The sequence below is a fragment of the Dermacentor variabilis genome, chromosome 2 (assembly GCF_050947875.1).
Source record: "Dermacentor variabilis isolate Ectoservices chromosome 2, ASM5094787v1, whole genome shotgun sequence".
Lineage (NCBI taxonomy): Eukaryota > Metazoa > Arthropoda > Arachnida > Ixodida > Ixodidae > Dermacentor > Dermacentor variabilis.
The window spans coordinates 27799805-27822998 of NC_134569.1; the positions used below are offsets into that span (position 1 = coordinate 27799805).

A 23194-nucleotide genomic window follows, 5' to 3' on the forward strand; every position below is an offset into this window, starting at 1 on the left:
GTCCACAGGGAAGTTCATGACGCAAGCTCTGGTTCAGCATATGACTATCAACTTGCACAGGATGCTAAACACATAGCTTGCGGCGCCTTGTGTAAACCAGCTAGGTAATGTTGTACTCTAACTTTCTAAGATATAGAATAATTACCGCATTTGCGCATAAACAACACAACCACAAATATAACGCGAGGGGGACGGTCGCTCTCTCAGAAAAAGAACAAGATTGCTTACTGTAGAAATTACTATACAACATCAGTTGGTACTATAGAAACAGGAGAAAAGAAAAAGTATACCCGCAGGGATTTATTCATCGTTACTTCAAACTACCCTCGCAAAAAAAAAAAAAAATAAAGTGAAAGGGCGAGTGCTGACGTATGTATTCACGTCGGCGAGAACGGCGTCGTCATCCATAACATCCACCAAAGGTTATTTGACAGAGATCACTTCAGAAATTCTCGCGACACAATTGAACAGGGCAAAGCTTTACGCGGATTGCGCGGTGATGCACCACGCGACTTCGAAGACCGTTCACTTTACGCGCCGCACAACAGCGCCTATCGTATCTTTCACAGCAATTAGTTGGTAAACAGCGTTGAATATTCATTACCCACTCACATCACACAAGTTTAGTTTGTGTGGAGAGACCGTTCATAATTTAACCAAGCGAGGAAGTGCGATTGGCAAAGCGTTCCGCTGATAGCTTTTCTCAGAGCCTGCGGCAATAAATCGACGCAGGAATATTTTTTTTTATCCACAACAGCGATACGCAGGTGCGCACTGCTATGCTTTCTAAAGAGGTTTATTTTTTATTCTTCATTGCGGAACCGTAAACACGGCGAGCGCCGCGCGTGAACTGCGGCCGCCTGTGCTACAGCCGCGCTCTTTTGCCTCTAGCAACAAGGCCGCCGGCGGCTTCACTCGCTCCAGTAGGCGGTTGCTAGGACTGCCACTCCAGAAGTTTTATGTAACCTCCTCGGGAGTGACAAGCTTTAAAAAAAAAAGAAAGCAATTGCGGGGCGTTCTGTGGCGTCCTCTCTCCACGCGCGCTGAAAATAACAGCTGCTGGCGAGGGCGCCGTCTGGCGGATCGTTTGCAAACCTTGGCGCCACCGCCTCCCGTCGATCCCGAGCAGACGTGCATCGAGCGTACTACGGCGTTGACGCAGTGTACGGGCGTCGCGCAACTAGCACCGTATAATTGCGAGGCGGGTTGCCCAGTCACTTGTTCTTTCCGTGTTCTTGCAATTTTGGCCTCTTCTCCTCACGGCGATCGTGTGACCTCCGTGTGTGCGAGACATCTTGCCAGTCCGTTTCTTCGTTCTTGACATCGTCCAGAACGGTGCGCCGAACGTCGTTGGGCGGAAAGGAAAACAGACAGCCGCTGGAGTCTCGCCGAACCCCGGAGCCAGCCTAAAGTTCGTGCGTGCGGATTGTCATCGCCAAGGAGATCGTACCTAACCACAGCGGATCCTCGGATGTCCATCGTGCCGCCTAACTGAGTGTGCTTGGAGGGAGAACCAACCCTATCCTCACCGCCACCCGCAGTATATTCGTTTTATTTCCTCAGCCGTGACCATCGTCGTTGTCGTCGTGGTGGCTTCCGTCCACCGCGCTTACGGATAATGGAATGGCGACCCGGTTACATCGCATGAGCTTTTCGCCGGCAGGTATGTGTGTTCCGTATCTGTTACCAGGTTACCGTGGAGAGGGCGCCCCGGCGTCGCTCACCCCTGCACTGATGCATCTTCGTGCATGGTTCTGTTGTTGGTGCTGTCGGGGTTGCTTTGCTTTTCTTTTTTTATTGCGCACTCGTAGGGGTGTCGCAACTTTTCTCTCCCGCTCATGCCTGCCACACACTCATTTTCTTCCTTTTCGCCTGTGGGGCGCTTCCTGTATATACCGCACCTATAATGCGAGTACCGCTGCATTCCAACACGTCCGCTGCGGATGTCACTTCATAACACGCGCTGTTTTCCTTTCTCTTTTACTTGCGTTTGTGCGTGTTTCTCTTTTTGGTGTTAACCGATCTCTCTCCGCGCTGTGCGACGCGTTAAGGCTTGTTGCTGGGAGCCAGTAGTAACGCGTCCTTTCGCCCGTTCACCTGACATGCATCCCTCTTTCCTTTCTTTAGGTGGAGAGTCGCTCGCTCATTTGCTCGCGGTGGTACACAATGCCGGATGTGAGCAGATTACGCAATAATGATCTACCTGCCCGTCTCTCGCGGATTGTTTTCGTGTTGTCGTGTTGTCATGTTGTCGTGTCTGCCTTGCCAGCAGGTATACTCGTTGAGAACTCGATCATGACGGATTCTGCGCGGCGGCAAATTACCACATCTTGCTCACCTCTCTTCTATTGTGTAAAGTGTAAAAAAAAAAAAAAGCGCGACTGCCTTCTTGCTCGTCCTCTAGCACATGTCAAAAAAAAAAAAAAAGCATTGTCGCCAAAAAGCATTGCGACCATTGTTGTACCACCAGTCCTCACACGTTTACCATGTCCTTATCGTTCTTGCGTCCGTGTATTGTAAACCGATCTTATTATGTGAATAATGGAGGAAGGAAAAAAGAGGAAGGAGCATACTGCAACGCGATTGAAGCCGAAATCTGCTGGGCCACCGGTGGTCCAACACGTGATCCCACGTCGAAGTGCGCGGTTGGTTTTAGTGTTCCCGTTCTGCAGGCAGAGCCACGGCAGGGCAGCTGAACAAGGGCGTACCGAATAAAAACTACTGGCATGGCTGCTGGGAACCGAACATGTCAGCAAACCTCGGTTCTTGCTCCGTGATCTCGACGCAAGAGGTCACTTGTTGGGCCACAACTGTGGCTTCACGGAGCGTTCGCTTGCCAAGGTTGGCTGCGTGACGTAATGCTCCCTCCTATATTTTTCCTTCTTCATGATGTGAATCCCTACCAACGTGTTCAGATTTCTGTCATCCTAAGTTTCGTAATATACTAAATTTTAAGGAGCCAAACGGTTAGTTCTGTTTTTTTTATTTGATCTACTAGCGATTCGAACTGTATTAGTCAAGTTTTATCATTCTACTACACAAAAAATAAAATAAACTGCACCCTTTTCGTGCGAAGAGGCTCGGTGTAAGCCAGAAAAGGCACAAAAAGAACTTGTGTGGCGACGCTGCGTTGAACTTCCCGCATTAGCCAGCCATGACGTCATGGATTTTGCCGCTTTCTGCTCATGCCTAGTTTAGTCCTTGTCGATAAACATCTACTGCGTTGTATTGTAAATAAGCAAAAGACTCAACTTGAAAAGTTTGGATAACGTTTACTGGGCACCAACACGGGGGGCCGAAGTAGGAGAAAAATACCGACGCTGGGTGTTTCGGCGCGAAATTCGGAAAATGAAACTTTGATCTTCATTTTCTTTTATAATTTTCAGTCTATTACTGCGAAATTAAGTAGAACATGGTTTTGAAAGAATACTTTATAATTTTTGGTCTGTTTCATTATTTTTCTTTATTGTGTTTTTTAACGAGCTCTTTGTGTGTGTGCGTGCGCGTAGTTTTCGAGTATGCTTAGGTTCGCATAAATTGCGTTATAAATTGTCTAGTCGTTACATCGAGCCCTGATCAAGGCTGTACGGCAACGTATACAGCTATCGAGTTATTTACTGAATGCTTGCTTATGAACAAGATCAAGCGATCACCAACGACTGATAAGTACCGGGAGAGACGAAAAAAAGAAAATAAAGCAAACACAAGCGGATGTTCGGCGGGTACCGCAGCTGCCTCGCATCATTTTGCCCACATCCCTTTCTGATGCACTCTCGCGTTTTCATGTAGCTATCATCAACATATTTTACGTTTACTGCAGGACGAAGGCCTCTCCCCCCGATCTCCAATTACCCCTGTGCTGCGCCAACGAATTCCAACTTGCGCCTGCGAATTTCTTAATTTCATCATCCCACCTATGCTTCTGCCGTCCACGACTGCGTTTTCCTTCTCTTGGCACCCATTCTGTAACCCTAATGGCCCACCGGTTATCTAACCTACGCATTACATGACCTGTCCATCTCCACCTCTTTCGCTTAATTTCAATTAGGATATCGGCTACGCCCGTGTGCTCTGATCTCTTCTGTACCTCACGGATAAACACATTCCGGTAAGGCGTACGTGTGCCGAGTGTGTTCGCGCATGCGAGTACCCGCCGGTGTGACCGGCCCCGCTACTTCGCACCTCGCGTGGAACAACTTGAATGGCTTCCACTCGGGAGAAGCCCGCATTCCGACGCGTGTTCGGCGCTGCATTGACGTCGTTTCGCTGTGCCTTGTAGTGCCGAGAGCCTGTGTTGGCGAGACTGACTTCGTTGGACTGTTCCGTCTACTCAGCGAACGTTGTCGCGACCCCTTCGGAAGCGGATCTTAGTGTCTCGCGTCTCGCCCCCCCCCCCCCCCTCTCTCTCTCTCTTTTATGTTCGTCTGGGACGCAGTTGCATCGTTTTAAGGCTCGGACGACGGTTGTCCTGCCGGAATCGTTTATGGCCGTCGCCTCAGCTCGTTTGTCTCGCGCGGGTGGCGTTATCTCCTTTCACTACGCAGGCCTCTCTCTTTTCCGCCCGCCACCGGCGCCCGATAACGGCCTGTCCGCGCCATGCATGGCCGCGGTGTTTTCCGTCTCGGCGTGGCCTGACCGCGGACTGCGACGTAGAGGCCTTCCGAGGTTCCAGATAGGTTGTCGGATCGGAACGCATCTTGTTGCCGCACTGTTGTCACCTGTCACGGGCGGGGATGTCTCAAGGCGCGTTGTTGGCGGCTGTTCTCTTCGAAAGCGTGCCAAGTTGCACTATGCATCTGCGATTATGTCGAGGCCTGTTAAAGGATCGTGCTTCTCTTACGTAACGTGTCTAGGATCTGTCATAAGCGACAGAGCGGTTGCTAATATGAAGAGCATTTCTGCTCAGACTTCCATATCCTTGAGCGCCCCTTTTGTGCCCATTGATGTCACGCGTTCGGTCATTTGTTTCCCTTTATTTTGTCCGCCATCACCGTACTACGCAGGAGCCCGACGTTGAAGCCCCTAGAAACTTGACGAGCTTCGGTCTCTTTGCGCGCACTAGCACAAAAACATCACAGGAACACGGAGATCAACAGTGATCGAACAAGGGGTGTATTTGGAGCTGCAGCGTTACTTGTTGTGCAAAACTAAGCGGATAGGATCGTCACTGTGTCCGGTGTACAATGTACGAGAGGACGGGTGGCGTCGTAATGACCGCACTAAGTGTCCCTCGGGGCTCACGCCTTGAGCTGCAGTACGTGTACTTGGACCGTGCAGTCCCCTGGGTGTCCTGCGCTACGAAGATGCTTTAAACTTTTCTGCGGCACACTGGTATCGACAACATACCGTGAATCTGTATTTTTGTGTAATGCGTGTGTTAAGGGCCGTGTATATCCTGCGTGTATATAATTTCATTTGCCATCGCATTCGCCTGGAGTAGCATCCTAGGCGTGAAGCCGGGCAAGGCTCCGCACTCTCAGTTAAAAGATTCTCTCTCGGCAAGCGGGCTTGTCTTTTGTCAGGGCAGGCGTAAACTTTGGCTATCCCTTGCTTGAGCACTGTCGGTCGATTCAGTTTCCAATCATGGCACACCCTGGACGTTATCGGTCGAGAAATACGGGCTCACGTGTGTCCGCGTGTCGGTATCGATCTGGTGTCGATGGGCGACTTTGTTTGCTGGTTGGACCCGGCGCGCTGTACGCGGGTTAAAAAAGGGAAAAGAAAGAGGAGCGAGGCATTTAGCGAGCGCGGCGTCCGAATAATTTCTCAACATGCGGTGTAAGTGAACTTGTGCGCCGCTCTTCTGTGTCGGCATTTTTTCGACTGGCGACACTCTTTATCTATTTAAAGCGGCCGTGGTTGTAGAACCGAATTGCAAGTTTTACTCGCAGAACGGTTTCCTGCGCGAATTGAACAGCTGGCCTGACGTCGGAGGGCCGCCTTTGTCGCATCGGCGTGGGTGCGCCGACGTCGCAAGGAGGAAATGGGGGCACCGTAGACGCCGGCGGCTCTTGCTTTTTGCCATCTCTCGTTGCGGAGCAGCATAGAGAAACAGGGAAAGTAATTAGTATAAGTGTTCTGTGATAAAGGAGTAGCCGTCGCCATTGTAGGGTGAATCTCCAATATCTATTTTACTTACAGTAAGGAAATAAAGTTGACAGGCAGTGAGAATAACCAGAGTAAGCGCCCGGTTCGCTACTCTGCACTGGAGGAAAGATAGTAGAAAGAAACTGAGCATAAAGGAAGCTGCGGAGAGAATCTCCACGCAATCGCGGTGAAGGTGCCCGACAACGACTACACAGGCTCCCATACGATCAGAGATCAGGAATGTGCGGCACAACAAGTACGGGTGCCATTTGCCACCCTTTCCCATGTCCCGTGCCGCCACGAAGGCGCACGTGGATACCCATCTTCGAACCCAGCTGACTGATCTTCGGCTCGCTTCGGCGGCTTACGGTACGTAAGGTTCGTAGCTTTTGAAGCACACTATTCGATGTTAATGAGAACTTCGTCGAGGACTGTGACTTGTAGTCAACATAACTGACCTATGCGGTTATGAGCTTCCGCGGAGGTCGAAGACAGGCGATGAATGGAAGCCTGAGAGTGACGCGCGGCGCGTAGTTCGTCGTCGTCCGCCGCGAGCCCTTTCGGGTGGCCGACAGCTGCTCTCCGTGTGCGCCGCTGCTCTTTGGAAGCCGCACTTTCCATCCTCGCCAAGGTTGGCTTTCTCATTTGTGCTTTATTTATTCTTCTACAAGGTTTAGGCTCGCCGTAGCGTCGCTGAGGCACGAATTCTGTTCATGTGTTTCTTTTCTTTTTCGCTATTTGAGAAAGTTAACAAAGGCTGCTTACGTGTATGTACGGGTGCGTTCCCAGAAGTGTAGCGACAACGTTAAATGTATCCGAATGTATGTGTCTCAAGTGGTATACATGCAGGTTAAATTTCGTGTAATCACCCGGAAATCACAAAACAATTTTATGCTGATGCTGCAAGCTCCGCGTTCTACTGGAAACACACACACACACACACACACACACACCACACACCGTGCATATATTCCCCTGCACAATTACAGGCGCGCTATGTGCGAGTCATTACGATTCGTAATAGCAGTTGCCGGCTGGAAGTATCATAATGATTATGGCAGGATGATGACCAAGTCGCTGGCGAATTGCTGATGTTTTTTTTTATATTTCCTTTCTGAATTAGGCCCAACGCTTTCTGGTTCGACACATCCTCCTGCTCTTTCGTTTTCTTTTTTTCTTTCTTTTCTTTTTCTTTCATTTTTTTTTCACCGTGTGCCTGCCTGCATATGTCACCTTCGTCTAGCAGTCAGTATACGGGCGCACAGCGTCTCTCTCTATCGTTGGACCGAGTCTTACCTGAAGCTTATGCACGGACTCGACAAAATCGGACCCAGTTGACCTCTCGGGTTGAGCTAGTGCCTGTCGAGTTTAGGTCAGCCTGTCTTCTGACTCGACACTTTGTCGTCGACTTCACGTATACAGACCTTTAGCTCTTCTTTGAAGGTTACATAGCAAAAAATGGGACAAGCTAGTGGAAAGAACACAGCGTGGTTGCCGTGCATATTTGTTTGTCATTCTCCCGTATTTTGCGCTGATCCCTCCCGAAGATGTCGCCTTACCAGCTAGCTCATCCGATTCAGACGTCAGCGCTACAACTTTTCCTCGAGCTCCGCCCTCGGTCTCGCGTCGTAGCGCGCTGCTCTCCTAAAGTGTAACCCAGGAGGGCCGCCCGTGTATACAATACCTGGGCGATAACACAGTGCGTCTCTGTTCAGTGTAGCGTTTTCGCATGCATTATCGCCTCCTCAGCGTTCCGCACATAGCACTGCCGAGGCGTTGTACGTACGTCCGCATTTATCTCGTAGGAAGCTGACGGATTCACTCGCGGCCCTCGGAGGTTCCTCTCGCGCGCGCGCCACTCCTCCGACGAGTCACGTGGTTCTGTCCGGGCATGCCGTCGCACTCGCGCGCAGCGCACGCGTTCCCGCCTCGTCGCCGTGGCTTCTCGGCGCCGTCAGCAGCTCGGATGTGCGAACCGCGAACGATAAGAGGCCTCGGAGCGAGGAGGTTTTCCGCTCCACGCCGATAGCGTTCCAAGTAGCCAGTACCCGTGACGTCAGGCGCGATTGAGAGGGCTTTCGAGAGGTTTATATATGGGATCCTCTCTGGACACGGGCGTGCATGTAGGTCTGCTCCTTATCGTCTATCCTCGAGCTTTCAATTGCGATTCCCCGCTTCCTTATCGGCTACTTCGGCGCCTCTTTCGCGAGGCGCCAGTTATTGCGCGTGCCGTGTCAGCACATTCAGAAGAGGCATACTTTCGACTATATATATATATATATATATATATATATATATATATATATGCGAAGAGAGGGGCGAGCGCGAACTTTTCGACATCCGAGTGCGCTGCGCCTGTTACGGAACCCGGACAGTCAAAATTCTGCCTCTCCTCATTGTGCTGACGCGACACGTATGATATATATTTAGTATGTGAAAACTGTCGGAGCATTTGCAATTGCGCGATGTATAATTGACGGGGCTCAGTACGTTTGGGCTAAAGAGCTGAGTCGTTATAATGATTTCTTTCTTATGATCATCCATCGTTCGCGACCGGCCCATCCCGATGATGAGAGAGGACGCAGCGCTTCTCCTTGGAACTTTATAACGCCTTCTGCGTATTTACGTTATGCGCCACGGAGTACAAAACTGAAGGAGAGGGCAGAAAAGAACAATGAAATAAAGAAAGATAGAACGGAAAGTAACAGTGCGAGGCGGGCGAAAGTTTCGAAATCGCGTCTTTGTGCGCGCGCGTGTGTTTCGTTTTCTTCTGCTTCTTTCTTCCTTTGGATACAATTTTATTTTTCTCTCGCGGAAGCTAATCGCATAGCAACGTATGCCAAGCCCCCTCGTATAAAGAGAGACACGCACCTGTCTCTCTCCTCGAGGGTCGACCTCGCCATTTCCCTCGAAATCTAATTCTCTCTATCTTTCATCTATATTCCGCAATTCTTAGTTCTTTATAATGACTCTCTAGCTGACTTTCCATTCTTTCCGTCTGTTTTTGCATTTTTTTCCCTTTCGCAATCGTTTTATGAAACGAGGCAGGTTGGTTTCTCTGCATGGTGATTGCCGCTTTTTCCGCACCCCTTCGTTTCTATTCGTATTTGCGGCGCCTAGCATATCACCCTCGTAGCGCTTGTATACTTAGATATAGGGGGTAGGTTAGGTAGGAATACAAATGTTAGAACCTAGCCTAACGTAGGTACACGTTTTCTTATAACCCGGGTGGTTTGAGTTAGTCAAGAGCTCAGCTCCACTCTTGTAGAGACGTCGTGCGAGTCCGGGATACATTATCCGAGGAATCAATCAATCAATCAATCAATCAATCAATCAATCAATCAATCAATCAATCAATCAATCAATCCCTTTACTTCTTCGGGACGTTATAAAGAATAAGTCGGTCTACCAATAATGCTTATTTTTTTTCGTTCAAAGCGCTTTACACTATCGATGTGATCGAACAGATTTCGTACGCGTGGTGTTCTTGCTGACTCACGGCTTTTCACGAGGAAGATTTCTCGAGAAGGACAGGACTGTTCGTCGATGACAGCTCGTCGTGCGTGAACAAGCGGTTGAACTATAGCGAGAACCGAAAGCGAGAGGGGCGAGGTCACTCTGGTGGTGACAACTCCAGATATTTCGCCACTGCGTTGACGATCGCCATTCCCGTTCCCCGATATCATGTAGGACGCTGCGCCCGGGGCATGCGGCCCTCAGTGATAAGCGCCGACCCCCTGGACGGACGACCGGCCCATGAGAGGGTGTGGGGGGAGACGCGTCCCGAGCGGCCGCTCGCATCTCCGGGGATGCCGGACGCGGCGTGTCCAGCCTGCGTCGTCGTTGTCGAGGCTCGCGGCAGCGCTTTTGAGGAGCGGCAAGATAAGATAGCCGCTCGTCCGAGCGGCGGCTGTCCTCTCGGATAGCGGCGCGGTGTCGCGCTTCGAGGGATGCCCGTTCTCTCCCTCTCTCGGCAACGCGACCGCCGCCTGCAACGGCGTTCTTTTTTTCGCGCTGACGTCGTCGCGGTTGTGCGTAAGATCCCGGCCACTCCACCATGAATGAGACCGATAGGCGTGGAGTGTGGGCGTGAGGTTTGGTTGCACGGTTAGAGGAAAATCCCCGACGGATGGATCGATCGCTCTGTAGGTCTTTCCCGTTTGAAGCGTTTGGCAAGAAACGGGAGCTGTGCGCAGGGCCTTGGAGAACTGCGTGTTTCAGCGGCATCCGAGATCAGTGAAAGCGACTCTTAACGGCTTCACTGGCGAGTTGGCTGCTTAGAAAATGCGTCTTCCCGCCACCCCCTCCTTTCACTTAACAAAGTTCTTTTTTTTTTTTGTCATTCTGCGGCGCGGCCTATAAGCTCACTAATACTGCAGAGCAATGAGGCAAGACCGCAACCTGCTTTGAGAGCGGACGGAGCTGTTCAAATAGGTTGGCAGTTTCATTCGTCGTTTCGCGGGTCTTTTGCGCATTCTTTGTGTACCTCCAGGCCACGTAGGGGTTCTTGGAAAATGTTTCTGTCCCAGTTGCGCACAAAGCGCTCTTTACTTTTACCGAGTGAAGTGGAATATGGGATACACTCAGTGCCCCCCCCCCACACACGCACTTATTTTCCTGCCTTCATATTTGCCCATATACACGTTTAAAAGAACGCGAATCCCTAGCAGCGGTGTAGTCTTTGAGCTCGGAACTCCGGCATAAAAAACGGGGAGAATGAAATCGCCAACGTATTTTGCGAAGCTGCGACACCTCAGTGCCTCCCGCACTCTGGTAACCCCGCGATCCACCAAGCACATAAAACATCGTTTCGCGACTATGACCTCTCCCCGAACCTCCCGCTCTCGATCCACTTGATTTTTACTATTTCATGAGCTCCGTGACTTAATTCACGAAGAGTAGTATATACACGTCCGACACTCCAGGACACGGGTTCACAAAAATGACACTGTTCCCGAACGGTTCCCGTACACGGTAGCGGCCAATCGTGATCGTGATGTTGGGCATATCGTTACCGACTACTGAGGGCGGCCGGTAAATCGTAAACAGCTTTTACGAACGAAAAGAGCTTTGTCAATTCAGTGACATTTTCTCTTTACAGCATTCGTCAAGGGTAAATGAACAACGCAGGCTGGAAACTTCAAGAATTTCGGTTCTTGATTAGTTGCCGTATTTGTTTGCTAGCCTAATTCTTTTGTTCGGAAAGAACCAAGGTCGGGCAGCGCGCTCGTTTGAAGAGCCAGAGAAAACTTCTCTTTTTAAATATTTAGAAAGTCTGCCTCGTCAACTCGATTTATGCACATATTGAGAGCTGACGCAAGCGACACAGTGTATGCGCAGGACACTGACTCGGCTCGAGTTCTTTTATGCTTCGTACGGATAAGTGTTTGCGTAGCAACAGGTAGCGCGTGCTACACGTTTGGTCTGCCATTTCCGAAGCTTCTTTATATATAAAGTTCGCAGATTATTTTGTCCCGCAGAAGCTATAGCCTCTGTGATCAACTTCAGCTGCAAGAAAGTTTACACTGCTATTTACGACTTTCTCTGTGACACAAGAAATGTTAGCGTTATGAAATTGCCGACCTTTAGTTTCTAGTTCTCAAAATTAACATTTTTCGTAACCGCTATAACCCCCGCGTAGCTTCTGTATGTTTTATAGTTCCAGTTCTGCCGCCTACCTTTTGCTCAACCCTAGTGTAAAGCCTGAAGAAAGAAAGTGCCATAGCTTGTGATCAAACAAACAAACAAGCAAACAAACAAACAAACAAACAAACAAACAAACAAACAAACAAACGAAATGAAGATTCAGGGCTTTCGGTAAGCGTCAGCCAACTATCGGTTCTCGAAGAAACCTCCGTGGGCTTTAGCATCACCTTTACCGCATTGCGTTATAGCACGGGCGAACTTGGTGATTTTCTGTTCTTTAATATTATTATTTATTTATTTTTATTACATCGGGAAATAATTCTGCATCAACGCTGGTAGTATCGCCGCCCCCAAGCAACAAATTTTATGAACCAGTTAACATTATTTTTTTTTTCTGGTTCAACACGGAACCAGTAATGCCAAGATATAGGGTGATATACAATTTCCACCTGTTTGATACTTGTGTTTCCTTTCTTTCTTTTTCTTTTTCTCACTTTCCTGTAACACTGCTCTAGTACGAACGAGGGCATAGAGTGAAGCCGCTGAAAAAGATCAAGTGAAATTGTTACGGCTGATGCTTCTTATTTCGAGCCCGAAAAAGAAAAGAAACGAAGAAGGAAAGTTACAGATAATTGCATATAAATAAATACCGTCGGCCGCTGTTGCCGGAGAAGTTCTTCAGAAAAGCCCGTGAAGCGCTTTCTGATAGACTGAAATGTGCAGCCGCCCCGTACGACTGCGTCTGGCGGCGCCCGTGCGCTCGCTCTGTAAAGTTTAATTAACCGAAAGGTCGACGAGATCGTCCGTCTTCTTTTTCGTTGCCCCTTTCCCGCTCTTTCTTTTTTTGTCGACCGATTTTCGCGGTGGCTGCTCGCAGATTGAAAACGTATTGAAGGGCTTCGACGTAAGTGCGTCCCCTCACCTACAGCGCTGCGGCTACTTGGTCAATGCATCCGGTGCCGCTGCTTCGTCCCGCGAACCTTGACCTTCAACAGCCGGCGCGACGGGGAGAAAAGCCGCAGCGGGCAACTCGGCGCACAGAGCCTCCCACGTCGCGTCGCCCAGCTGCTCACTAGACCCGATGGTGTGGCGAAAGCTCTCGTTTTCGCGCGCCGTGTCTCTGCACTGCGCGTGGGCCGGCCGTATGAAGGTCGCAGGTTGTTCATCAAAAGTGGACAAGCACCGCGCCGTTTCGCTCCTCCCCCGCCTTCGTATCCTCGCGTCGTCGCACTGAGTTCGGGAAGAGAGATGCGCAAGGCAGCAGAGAGGTGGAAGGGGAGGTGGAGGCAACCAGACGAGCGTCCGGTTTGCTACCCTACGCTGGGGGAAAGGGAAGAGAGCGAACGCAAAGAGTGACGAGAGTGACTGCGGGAGGATCCGCAATGTAAACACTCACTGAGACCGATGCACTTAGAGATGACAGTGTAGCGCGCGTATGCTTTCTGCATCTACGCCAGATATTTAAGGTCCGAGAGTCTTTACAACGTTCCGGTGTCCAGGCGGTTGAGTGCGGTCTGTCAATAAGTATTTATGAAGTGTGTGTGTGTGTAACCCCGACCGCATTTCTTTCTCTTTCTCTGCTACTCTACGTGGGTGCGCTATTTAAGTCCTCTGACGCCTCTTATCTGGCACTCTGAATATAGCATTCGCGCGGTTCGTACCGGTGCTAACCTGAAAAACGTCAGCTCGCGTTCATTCATCGCGAGCTTCTGCGCACAGAAACACAATACATTGTCGCAGTGGATACGCACGCACGTGCCTTCTATAGTGCGTCTGCTTGTGTGGGCGGTATGTCGGCGATGCTGCAGCCGAGTTTCTGGAATGACGTACCCGCGAACGCGCCTAAGCACCTGTCCGTCTATAAGTGCGTGTTTGTGTGTGGAGAAGGAAGGCAGGAGGAGGGGGGGGGGGTGACGCAGATTGAGCCGGATGGCTCATCAATCCGTAGCGATTGATAGCGAGTTTCTCGCGTGCGTGCGTGCTTATCGTTGTACCTATAGACAGCCGCATCACCTGCTCGCGAAAAAAAAAAAGAAAGAACGTGACCGTGAGTCTTTATTCTGTAGTGGCCGACGCTCTTTTACCCAACTCTAGAAAGCGCGTAGCTTCCCCGTTCGCGTGGACGTTGCAAGCTTGTAGCATCTTTCAAACTTGAGCGCGCTGCCAAAAAAGAAAGCAAAGCGCAGTGGGCATGCCCGATTAGAGGGAAGCCCACCGACAGTTTTGTCAACCGGCGCCCCTCCTGTCTCCCAGTCCGTTATGTGCGCGGAGCAAGTGTTCTCGCGCTCTGCCATAGCTAGCGTTATACGACTCGCCACAAGCTTTGCAGAGGTTGCAGTGCTGACGCCATGCGTGCACGGCACAGGGTCGCCGAGAGGATAAAAACGGGAGAGCTACGGGTTCTTCAACGCGCGCCGTCCGAGGGCGACTTCTATCTTTCCGGGGCTGCCGAGAAGCCCCGTGGGCGCAACCCTTGCACGCGCTGCAGTGGCGCGTGCTTCTTCTGTCCGGCGGAGACGCTGGCGCCAGCGGTTACGGTTCGCAAATGGTTACGAGGCCTCATCGTGTCCGCGGCCTTTATGACCCGGACACCCCCCGTGCAGCGGCGGTAATAATTCTGCGCTGTTATCCCTGCATGCACAGTCCGACTCGTCGGCTCCGCACATGGGCTACAGCAGTGACGCCGTATAACAGTTACGGTGTAAAAGAGACGCCAAGCTATGCAAATGGAGAAGACGCGAAATAACGTCAACTCGCAACTGAAAGCTTGGTCAGTGCGGAAACACGTTTGCGCACCGAAATAAGACGAGAAGCCGCATTTTCAAGCATTTTCGTTCCGTTATGCTGTTTGACATTCGCTGGCCGCCTTCGCTAATGATACGCCCATGGTATCAGAATTGGTTGGTGTGCTCTCTTACGAACAGTTTTAGTCCTCAAGCAAGGTTTAGCTGTGGACTAGTTGGTATTCCATTGTTTCAAACATCACTTACAGCGCGTGCGTAGACAGGGACGCGCTGTACGTGATGCTCGAAACATAAGTCTTAAAGCTCTTCGTGAATACGCGTGCTCAGATAACAAAGGACGTGAGATGGTCAGAATGCGTGACTCTAACATAAAAATTGGAATAGTTGTTGTTGTTCAGGCGGCGAAAAAGGCTACACAACGCACGAAGCCGTATAGTCACCTCTGGCGCGCAAAAGGCGCGCGGTGTTCTGACGCTGCCAGCTGCGCTGCGCCTAGCCGGCGTTTGGTATGCGCACGCCGCCGGGCATCGAACCTATCGAACTCACGATAACAGAAGTGGCTGCATAACTGTATAGAGACGAGACATTCGGTCGAAAGACGTTTTGCCCCCGCTCCGTGTCGTGTAGGTTGACGTTGGCGCGGTCCCAACCGCGAGGGACGTTTGTTAACTTCGAAGGGGCAGCCGATCGTTACGACGCCACGCGGCGCAGTGTCCCTGCGGCCGTGTCGTTGGGCTGCGCGAGGTTGCGGGCTTGGCAAGGCCGGCCGCGGCGGGCCCATCAGGCCGGAATTGCAGCGAGACGTTCGTTTGAGGAATTGCAGTGGCGTTCTTTGTGGCTGTGTATGAAAGAAACCCGTCTGGTCAGGTTTAATTCGGAGCCCTCCGCTATACGGCGGCCGTCGTGCATGCAATGCCGTGCACCTTCGAGAGTTGCAATCCCTATCTTCAATTGCAGATCACAGGTATACGTCCCTTGCATTGTCGTCCTCAGTCGTCGACTGTAACATTTTATTTATTTATTTATTTATTTATTTATTTATTTATTTATTTATTTATTTATTTAACTTCGGGGTCTGTCGGGCGTTACACAAGTGAGAACATCAAATAACAGAAACACATATATCAAGTGACAACAAGCTCTTCAAGCTTATTTTTTTAGGTCAGTCGGATCTGTGATAGGCTGAGCAGGCAGCATGATGAAACATATGGAGCGGGAAGAATTTGAAGGTCGGTGTATGCTTTAAAGGGAAGACGGGCGCTGTTTCCTGTCCGTCTGGAAAGGTGGAGTGATGAACGTGTAATGAGAGAGAGAGAGAGAGAGAGAGAGAGAGAGAGAGAGAGAGAGAGGACAGATCACGTGAACAGGTGCGCGCGTAGTGACAACCTCACAGGCAACTTGTGAACACGGCTTCCTCTTGAACTTTCACTGTGCCTTTCAGCTTTCGCTGTCAACTCTGAAGTGCACTTTGTTAGCAGCAGTGACAATTAGTGACACGAAAGCAATTGAGTGCGGACGAGCAGCCGAACCCGTCGCCGTGAAAGCGCTCGTATACAGGTCTTGTCAAAAGAAGCGTCGCCACAGCAGAGGTACGTGAACTCTAGATCTCTCCCTTCGGGGTTACCAGGGCCCGTGAACTTATACGGGCACGACAAGGTAAGCTGCACATAGATCTGAACAACGCTCGAGCTCTAAGTGGCTTAGTTTCTTTTCACATGGGGTGTACGCGCAGTTCGGCACTACGAAATAGTTAAGCCAAATTACCCACATGAATTAAAATCCACTCGTCGAATCATTGAGAGATCTGCACATCTTCTTTCATTATGTTCATTGAACGAGAAAGCTTTTAAAGTGCTGATACGTTCGCGACTATTTATGTTCTTTCATTCTTTTTGCGTTAAATGAAGGCCCTAAATCTATGAACCGCAAAAGAAGGGAGAGATGACTTCAGATTCTTGAACACCATTGCTGAGAGTATAGCACACAGAAGAGAGCGACACATGTGTTCGTCGGCGCACGTCGTCTAAGCGCTGGTCCCACATAATCTGAGCGGCTCCCACCTTCTGCGTCATGACGCCACGACTCAGTAGTCTCCTGGAAAGCGGAAACAAAGCCGGCTGTAGTAAAGTTATTCTATTAAATTTAGGCTGATTTGAGGCTTGCCACTATTTTTTCTGTAGTTCAGAGGTCCCCGTCCATCACTTCGCACAAAAAAAGAAAGAAATAACGAAAGAACTGAAGAGTCGAACATACCATGGCCGTATTCCTTTAATTGGGATGCCGTTCGTTGCCTGTAACGACGAGGTCGTTGCCTCCCTGTCGTTTTTGTGGTGGTACAGTAATTTCAATCTGAAGCGGAGGCTGATCCAGAAAGAAAGGAAGATCACCGGAAAGTACGTAATAGTTTTATGACTTGCTTTCAGCGATCGGCGGGTGGGCCGGTCGGGCCGCCAGCGTGAGGCTGGGTGACTTCGCCGATTGTCAGCGGCAGCAGCGCATCGCGCAAAGCTTTTATTTATTTATTTTTTTCATTTCCCGCACAGCTGTGTCGGGTCTCCTAAGTGTTTTATGCATGGAGTGTTCAGTTCGTTGTACGAGTTCCTCGACCTTCCCGGGTATGTGATGCGCGCGCAAGTCCGTTGTTTTCTACGGGCGTGGATCGCGAGGTTTTGTCAGCACCGGTGTTGTACAGGGAGGCCATATGTGCACGTCACAAAACGCGTGGTCCCTGGAGGCACTATTTCGTAACGCTGCGTTTTGACTCCTCTTGTGATTGCGAGTTGTCGATCCTGGCGATGGCAGCGGCGACGTCCGAGCCATTCACGACAAGAATGTAAAATGAAGTGGACCGTGACAAATTACGCTGGCCATGGGGCCGAATTCACAAAGCTTTTCATTTGTAAGGGTTCTTTGCTATTGACCGGTTGTCCTCGCTATATATATATATATATATATATATATATATATATATATATATATATATATATATATATATATATATATATATATATATATACACACCTATCGTCAGGATTGGCTGCAGTTTTATCTTGCGAAAAATTCTTGTGTCATAGGCTTTCTTTTTGCTTTGACCTTTTCCTTCCTTCTTTTTTCTTCGCGTGAGCGCGTGCACAGGAGCCGTATTTATTATTGTCGTTATCGATTAGACAGCCCACTGGGCCTGGCGCATGATAAGGAAAGAAGAATGGAAGATAACATGGGATGTTTCACGACACGCACCCCGCCCGTTTCGTTCCTTCATTTCAGCAGTTACGCGGTCAGCGAGTCACTCACGGCCGGCCCACGATCGACGGCGCCATTACGGATGCGCAGGGGTTCAGCGCCGGCCCAATGCCGGGACGTGGGTTGCTGCGCGGAGGAAGCAAATTTAGACTGTAGGAGAGGATGCATTACGTCCCACAGCCGGCCTTCGCGAGTCAACTGTCCGTGATGTCGTGCCCTTCGCGGGTTTCTCTCTCGAAAAGTCGGCCCGACACGTGACTCTGCGCTCGGCGGACTCGGCCCAGTGCGCTCCGCCCCCGGCAGGTTCCAATCCCCGCGCGTACACTCTCTCGGGGGTGCTTTGTCAACCGTTCTGCGCAAGTTTTCTCCCGACATGCTCGTGCATCTTCGGTCGTTTATTGCAACGTACATATTTGTCGTCTTCGTTGCAACGTGTGAGTGCGCCAGCCGCACCTTGCTGTCCCACCCGTTGTCTTTTTCTGAAGCGGCGCGAGCTGAGAGAGGCGACAGAAGACACTGAAACTTACCGTACGACGCGCGATCACGTGTTGTTGCGACTTTTTCTCTTTGCTTCACTTTTGTTACGTAATGCACCCTTCCAGTTATTTCCTCCCGCCATTGGGAATGCACCGCTAGCTTTTGGCGCAGGTATAAAGCCCTTGTTCACGCCGTCGCTGTGATTGTTTTGAGCGATACGTGGTCGTTCCCAGCGGTCGCGCCGCCTCGCGAGAGTCCTGTTCTGCGCGCCTCTGCGGCGCGAGCCGTACGAGAGCGCGGCTGCTTGCCCTACTCGTCGTCGCAGTCATCGCGCCGGCCTCGTTGCTTTTGAGGGGCAGCCCTCGCTATCCAGGCCTGCCCATTCGGCGAACCGTGCGTGCTGGAAACGCTGCAACATTTCGACCATATCTCAGCAGATTGGGATGCCGCCGGTCGCGTGTTTATGCTGGAGTGCGCGTGTTCTGGAAAAAAATTAATTTGAAATTATAAAAGAAATGGGTTGATTCGTGTTTTCTTTTTTTTAGGAAAGTATTTCTACGGGCTTTTGTATTAAAACCTGGCTGTAACGAATGCCGCTATACTAATTCTTCATCATCATCAACAGCCTACTTTATGTCCTCTGCAGGACGAAGGTCTGTCCCTGCGATCTCCTATTACCACTGTCCTGTGCCAACCGATTCAGTTCTAATTAGGTAGCGTGTTTAAGAGATCGCCATTCTGCACGTACACTAGAACGAGACGGCGCCCGTGTAGACAGCGCGCGTAAAAGCATCCGGGCGTGCCACCAGCAACCGGCGGTTCTTTTTCGTCCCAATTTCACGCAATTCAAACAAAAACGTCTTGGCAGATTGACGCAGCGCTCCACAGTGCCTTCTGCTTCTGCATAGAAACGCGGGGGTATACCTTCTCGCTCTTTCCACCGCGTATTAATGCGCCCTGTAGTTATAGGCGCACGTCGATTTCTCAGATTTAACCATGCAACGACAGTCGCGAGCATCGCGCCAATGAAGCCAAAACGTGCCGCGCGCGATAACAATGTGAATAGCGGGGGCAAAAAGAAAGAGTTCGCGGCGAAAGTTTATTCCTGGAGTGAAGGCTGCCGCCAGCTGTTGAAAAGCGGGCCCGATGCCGCACTTGTTCTGCGGCGATGCAGTGCAGCGCGAAAAACCGCCGCTGCCTCCTGCTGCCGTATAGCGACCGTGGACGCGCGAGTCGTCGACGCGACCCGTTTTCGAGGCGAGCTCGGGTCGCTCGGGCACGGGTTCCGACGGCTGGTGCGCTCGTTCTGTCGGCTTCTCCCCCCTGCGGCGGCAGAGGACAGCGAGCTCCGCGTCGGGGTCATTGGAATCCCCTCTCTCTGCCCCTCTCCCTCGTGAGCGCAGGTGGTTTGGGGGACGTAATCGATGGTGACCCCGAGACGCTTTGTGGAGCGCGACGCCTGCGAGCGACGAGCCCCTCTTTTACATGTCGTCAACGTGCGGAAGAAATGTGTCGCGTTAAGGGTCGTCACAATCGAGGGTTTAACTTCCGAGATGTATAGTCTGCGAGGAACCTGAAGAACCGTGCTCGTGTGTCAGTTTGGAAGTTTTGCCACATAGTGGAAAAAACTCGTGCATTGCGATAAGAAAACTGCTTCCAGTATTTAAAGTACCGTCACGAATGTAGCTTCAAGCGTTGCTGTTCCTGGCTGCCTCTCGAGTATCCCAATAGTGGGGGCAATGGTGCTACCTGGCACACACAGCGCGCACGCAGTCTCACTGTGCTATCCATTCGCGTGTGTCATTCTTACAGCTATGCTTGCAGTGGATGTGCTCGGTACGTACCCTAAACACGTGATTTTCTTTCTTTCTTTTCTTTTTTTCTTCCCCCCCCCTTTTTTTTTTACGGATGCGTCTGCGTTTAAATACGCACCCATCTGCTACGTGTGTGGTGTCTTTTCTGGACTTTGTATGTCGCGCTTGTCGCTGTCGGTCTCCGTGGAAAAGGCTCTGTACTTATTGTTAGGCGCCCTATTTCTCGCTAAGCACTATAGCCCTCCCGTCCCACCTTTCTTATATATACGTGTACTTTGCATCTCTAATTGTAGACCGCCGGAGCTGCGGGCACGATATTTCACTGCACACACCAGTATGTACAGAACAAGTCGCCGAGTATACGTGTAGCAGTTGGCACAGCTGCGCTAATTATGTACATCAGTTCACGTACTTGACACAAAACGCACGCCCTGTACAATTACTGCCGGGCAAGGGAGCGCGTATACAACCACAGCTCCGACACCGCGCAGTTTTCGCATATGCAGACAGTATTTTGTTTCTACGCCATAGCTGCGGATATGCGCTCGTTTTCGCGACGGAAGAAAGTGCGGAATTAAGTACGGTGCATGTATAGGTGTAATTTGGAAGTGTAATCACGAACAGCGCGAAAATAGCTTGTCCGCGTATTCCTTCTTAGTGCCATTTTCACAATGCATTGTTCATCACGTAAGTAAATGGGAATTCGCAACATTGCTTAAACTTTCATGAAACTAACTTTTCTCGAGATATATATATATATATATAGTCATACTTCGTTATAGCATAGTCGTCTACGTATCTTGAAAATTATAGTCGCTGGAAGCACAACTGCTTTCGCCGAGCGTAGTTACGAGGTTCACGTGTCCCTCTGCACTGTTTAGGTCATCTGCATGCAGTTACCCTTCACGAATCGGCGTATCTTTATTTGTTTTTTACAGCGAGGCTGTTTATGGCTAGGGTTCCGAGCATTTTTCGGGTCCGTCAACAAATCTGTGTTAGCAAACACTATCATCATCAGCAATGGCTTGGGTCGCTGCTCGCGCGTTCGTCGTGGTCGTCTTCTTCCTCAGCTGGTCCTCTTGCCTCTCATCGTGCCAGCGTTCCCATACCGCCCCTCCCTCTGCGAAGGCGCTGACGGCAATGGCCCACTGCCACTCGGTGCGGCGATTTCGGTCTCAAATTCTTTGCCTCCGTATATCGCAAAATGAAAACACGAATGTACGTAACGAATGCGTAAAACGAATTCACGCGGATGTATAAAAATTTATGTGCGTGCGTACCTTTCGTCGCGATGACCACCGATCAAGACAACAGATGTGTTCGTACCTTTGTTCAAAATCATGTGTGTCACTTCTATGTCGAGTGCTACGCGGCTGCGCTGGTCATCCGTCTACACGGAGTGGAATGGCTCACGAGTTTTTCGCGCACGACCAGCGGCGTATACCGCGCGGCCCGCGAACGGCTGAGGTGTGCACACGAGTTACGCGTAGGCTCTGAACATCGCGTTATTTCACTGCGAGTTCTAATAAAGCACGAACACGCCTGCGAACGTCGCAGCGCTCTCAGCGAAGTAAGTTCACCAATTACGCTTCCTCCAATAACGGGCGATAATTTTTCTTCCCTTCGGACAGTGACGCAAGGCATACGGCCTGTAGATGCGAAAATGCGGTAACTCTGCGTAGTCTATTGGCTCTTCAGGCTGCTGCTGCTGCAGGCCGAGGATCTGTCGACTCCGTAAGGCGCGGCGCGCTCGCGGCTGACAAATTGAGTTTTATCACAGAGGATAGAAAAAAGAAAGCATGACGTCAGGCAGCATGCCGCGGCAAGCCAACCTCCTCTGACGCCGCCCCTCCGTCTCCCCGTAGCCTATTTGCGCGTTGGCTCTGGAGAAGTGGGCCCTCCATGGTTGCCGGGCCTTCGAAAACGTTTTTTTCTCTCGTTAGCTCTTAGTGATGCCCTCATCACGATCGGTCCTCGCCACTCGCTCTGCTCTCTCCCATACTCTCATATCAAGCTCGGCGGTTAGGAATTACCACTTGCCTATTCCGTGGAGAGGGTGTATTTCTCACAAGACTTTCCTTTGCATTTCTTTTTTTTTTTTTTGACTAGGATTCACAGTTGTCATGCGGTGCTCCCTGGTAGTCTGTTTCCTTCCTCCACGGGGTTTAAGGACCAGTAGCGGAAGCGGTTAAAGAATCTGCGGTGGAGGCGAAGTAAGATACAGCTGCAAAATCATATGTCGCAAAGAAAGGGGAAAACACGCTATAACGCGAACTTTCATTTTTCAGTAATGTAGCTTAACGTATAAAATAGGGGTGTGCGAAATATTCGAGATTTGGAATACGAAATTAATAGTCTTTGCTATTCGAATCCAGAATTCACTATTCTAAATTGTGGAATATTCGTTTCAGCTCGAATATACAGGATAACGGCTCCTATAGGAGTCTACTGCAGGGTGAAAGAACCAATGTGAGTGGTGATGTGCTACAGGAAAGCTAGCTAAGTTCCCGAAAGAAAAAAAGAAAGCTCACTAAGCAGATAGCTTCTCTAAACAATTCACTAAGGATGGCGCACCTTTAGGAAGCCTATCCGTACTTTTCTCGATTTAGTGAATGCTCTTTATTATTCGGCCAATGGGGGCACCATGATTGCATCCGCTTAAAATAATGTGCGGTGCTGTGGTATTACGCTTAGATCATTCAACGAACACAATATACTCCATGCAAAGAATGACCTGCAGCTTCCTTTGTTTCATTACTGCCATTGTCACAGTGCATTGTAAGCGATCGACTTTCAACCACTTCTGAATTACAAACTCTGACACGACGTCCGGTTGTGATAGGTATTGCATGTACACGTATCCAAAAATGAAAATAAGTCTTTTTTTTTCTAGTACCAAACGGACTCCGCGATACCTTTCTTTTGTTTAGAAAGGAGAAACTACTCGGTATCCGATACGATATTCGACTATATATTCGAATATTCGCATTCGACTCGGAAATTGCACTCATCGAACGGCCTTAATATAGAAATATTCAAATATTTGTGTACACCAAAAAAAGTTGAAAGAACGAGCTTGAGGGCACATGCCATCAACATGTTTCACACAACATCATTATCATCATCACGATCATCACACCCTCAACCGTTGTAAATGTGGTCGCTGTCGTACCTAGCCGCGGG

General features: G+C 50.2%; 1 protein-coding gene across 5 annotated transcripts in view; it reads left to right on the forward strand.

The window, feature by feature from the left end:
- The window catches only part of HDAC4 (histone deacetylase 4), a 308518-nt gene that overhangs the window by 162281 nt on the left and 123043 nt on the right, over positions 1 to 23194 (forward strand). For 3 of the 5 annotated variants that reach the window (XM_075679989.1, XM_075679993.1, XM_075679991.1), the window contains exon 1: positions 1127 to 1663. The exons of the other annotated variants lie outside the window; for them this stretch is intronic. In XM_075679989.1, coding sequence (XP_075536104.1) covers positions 1624 to 1663 — 40 coding nt within the window. In that variant the 5' untranslated portion in view covers positions 1127 to 1623. Of the gene's footprint in view, positions 1 to 1126; positions 1664 to 23194 lie in introns of those variants that run through there. 5 annotated transcript variants of the gene reach the window in all.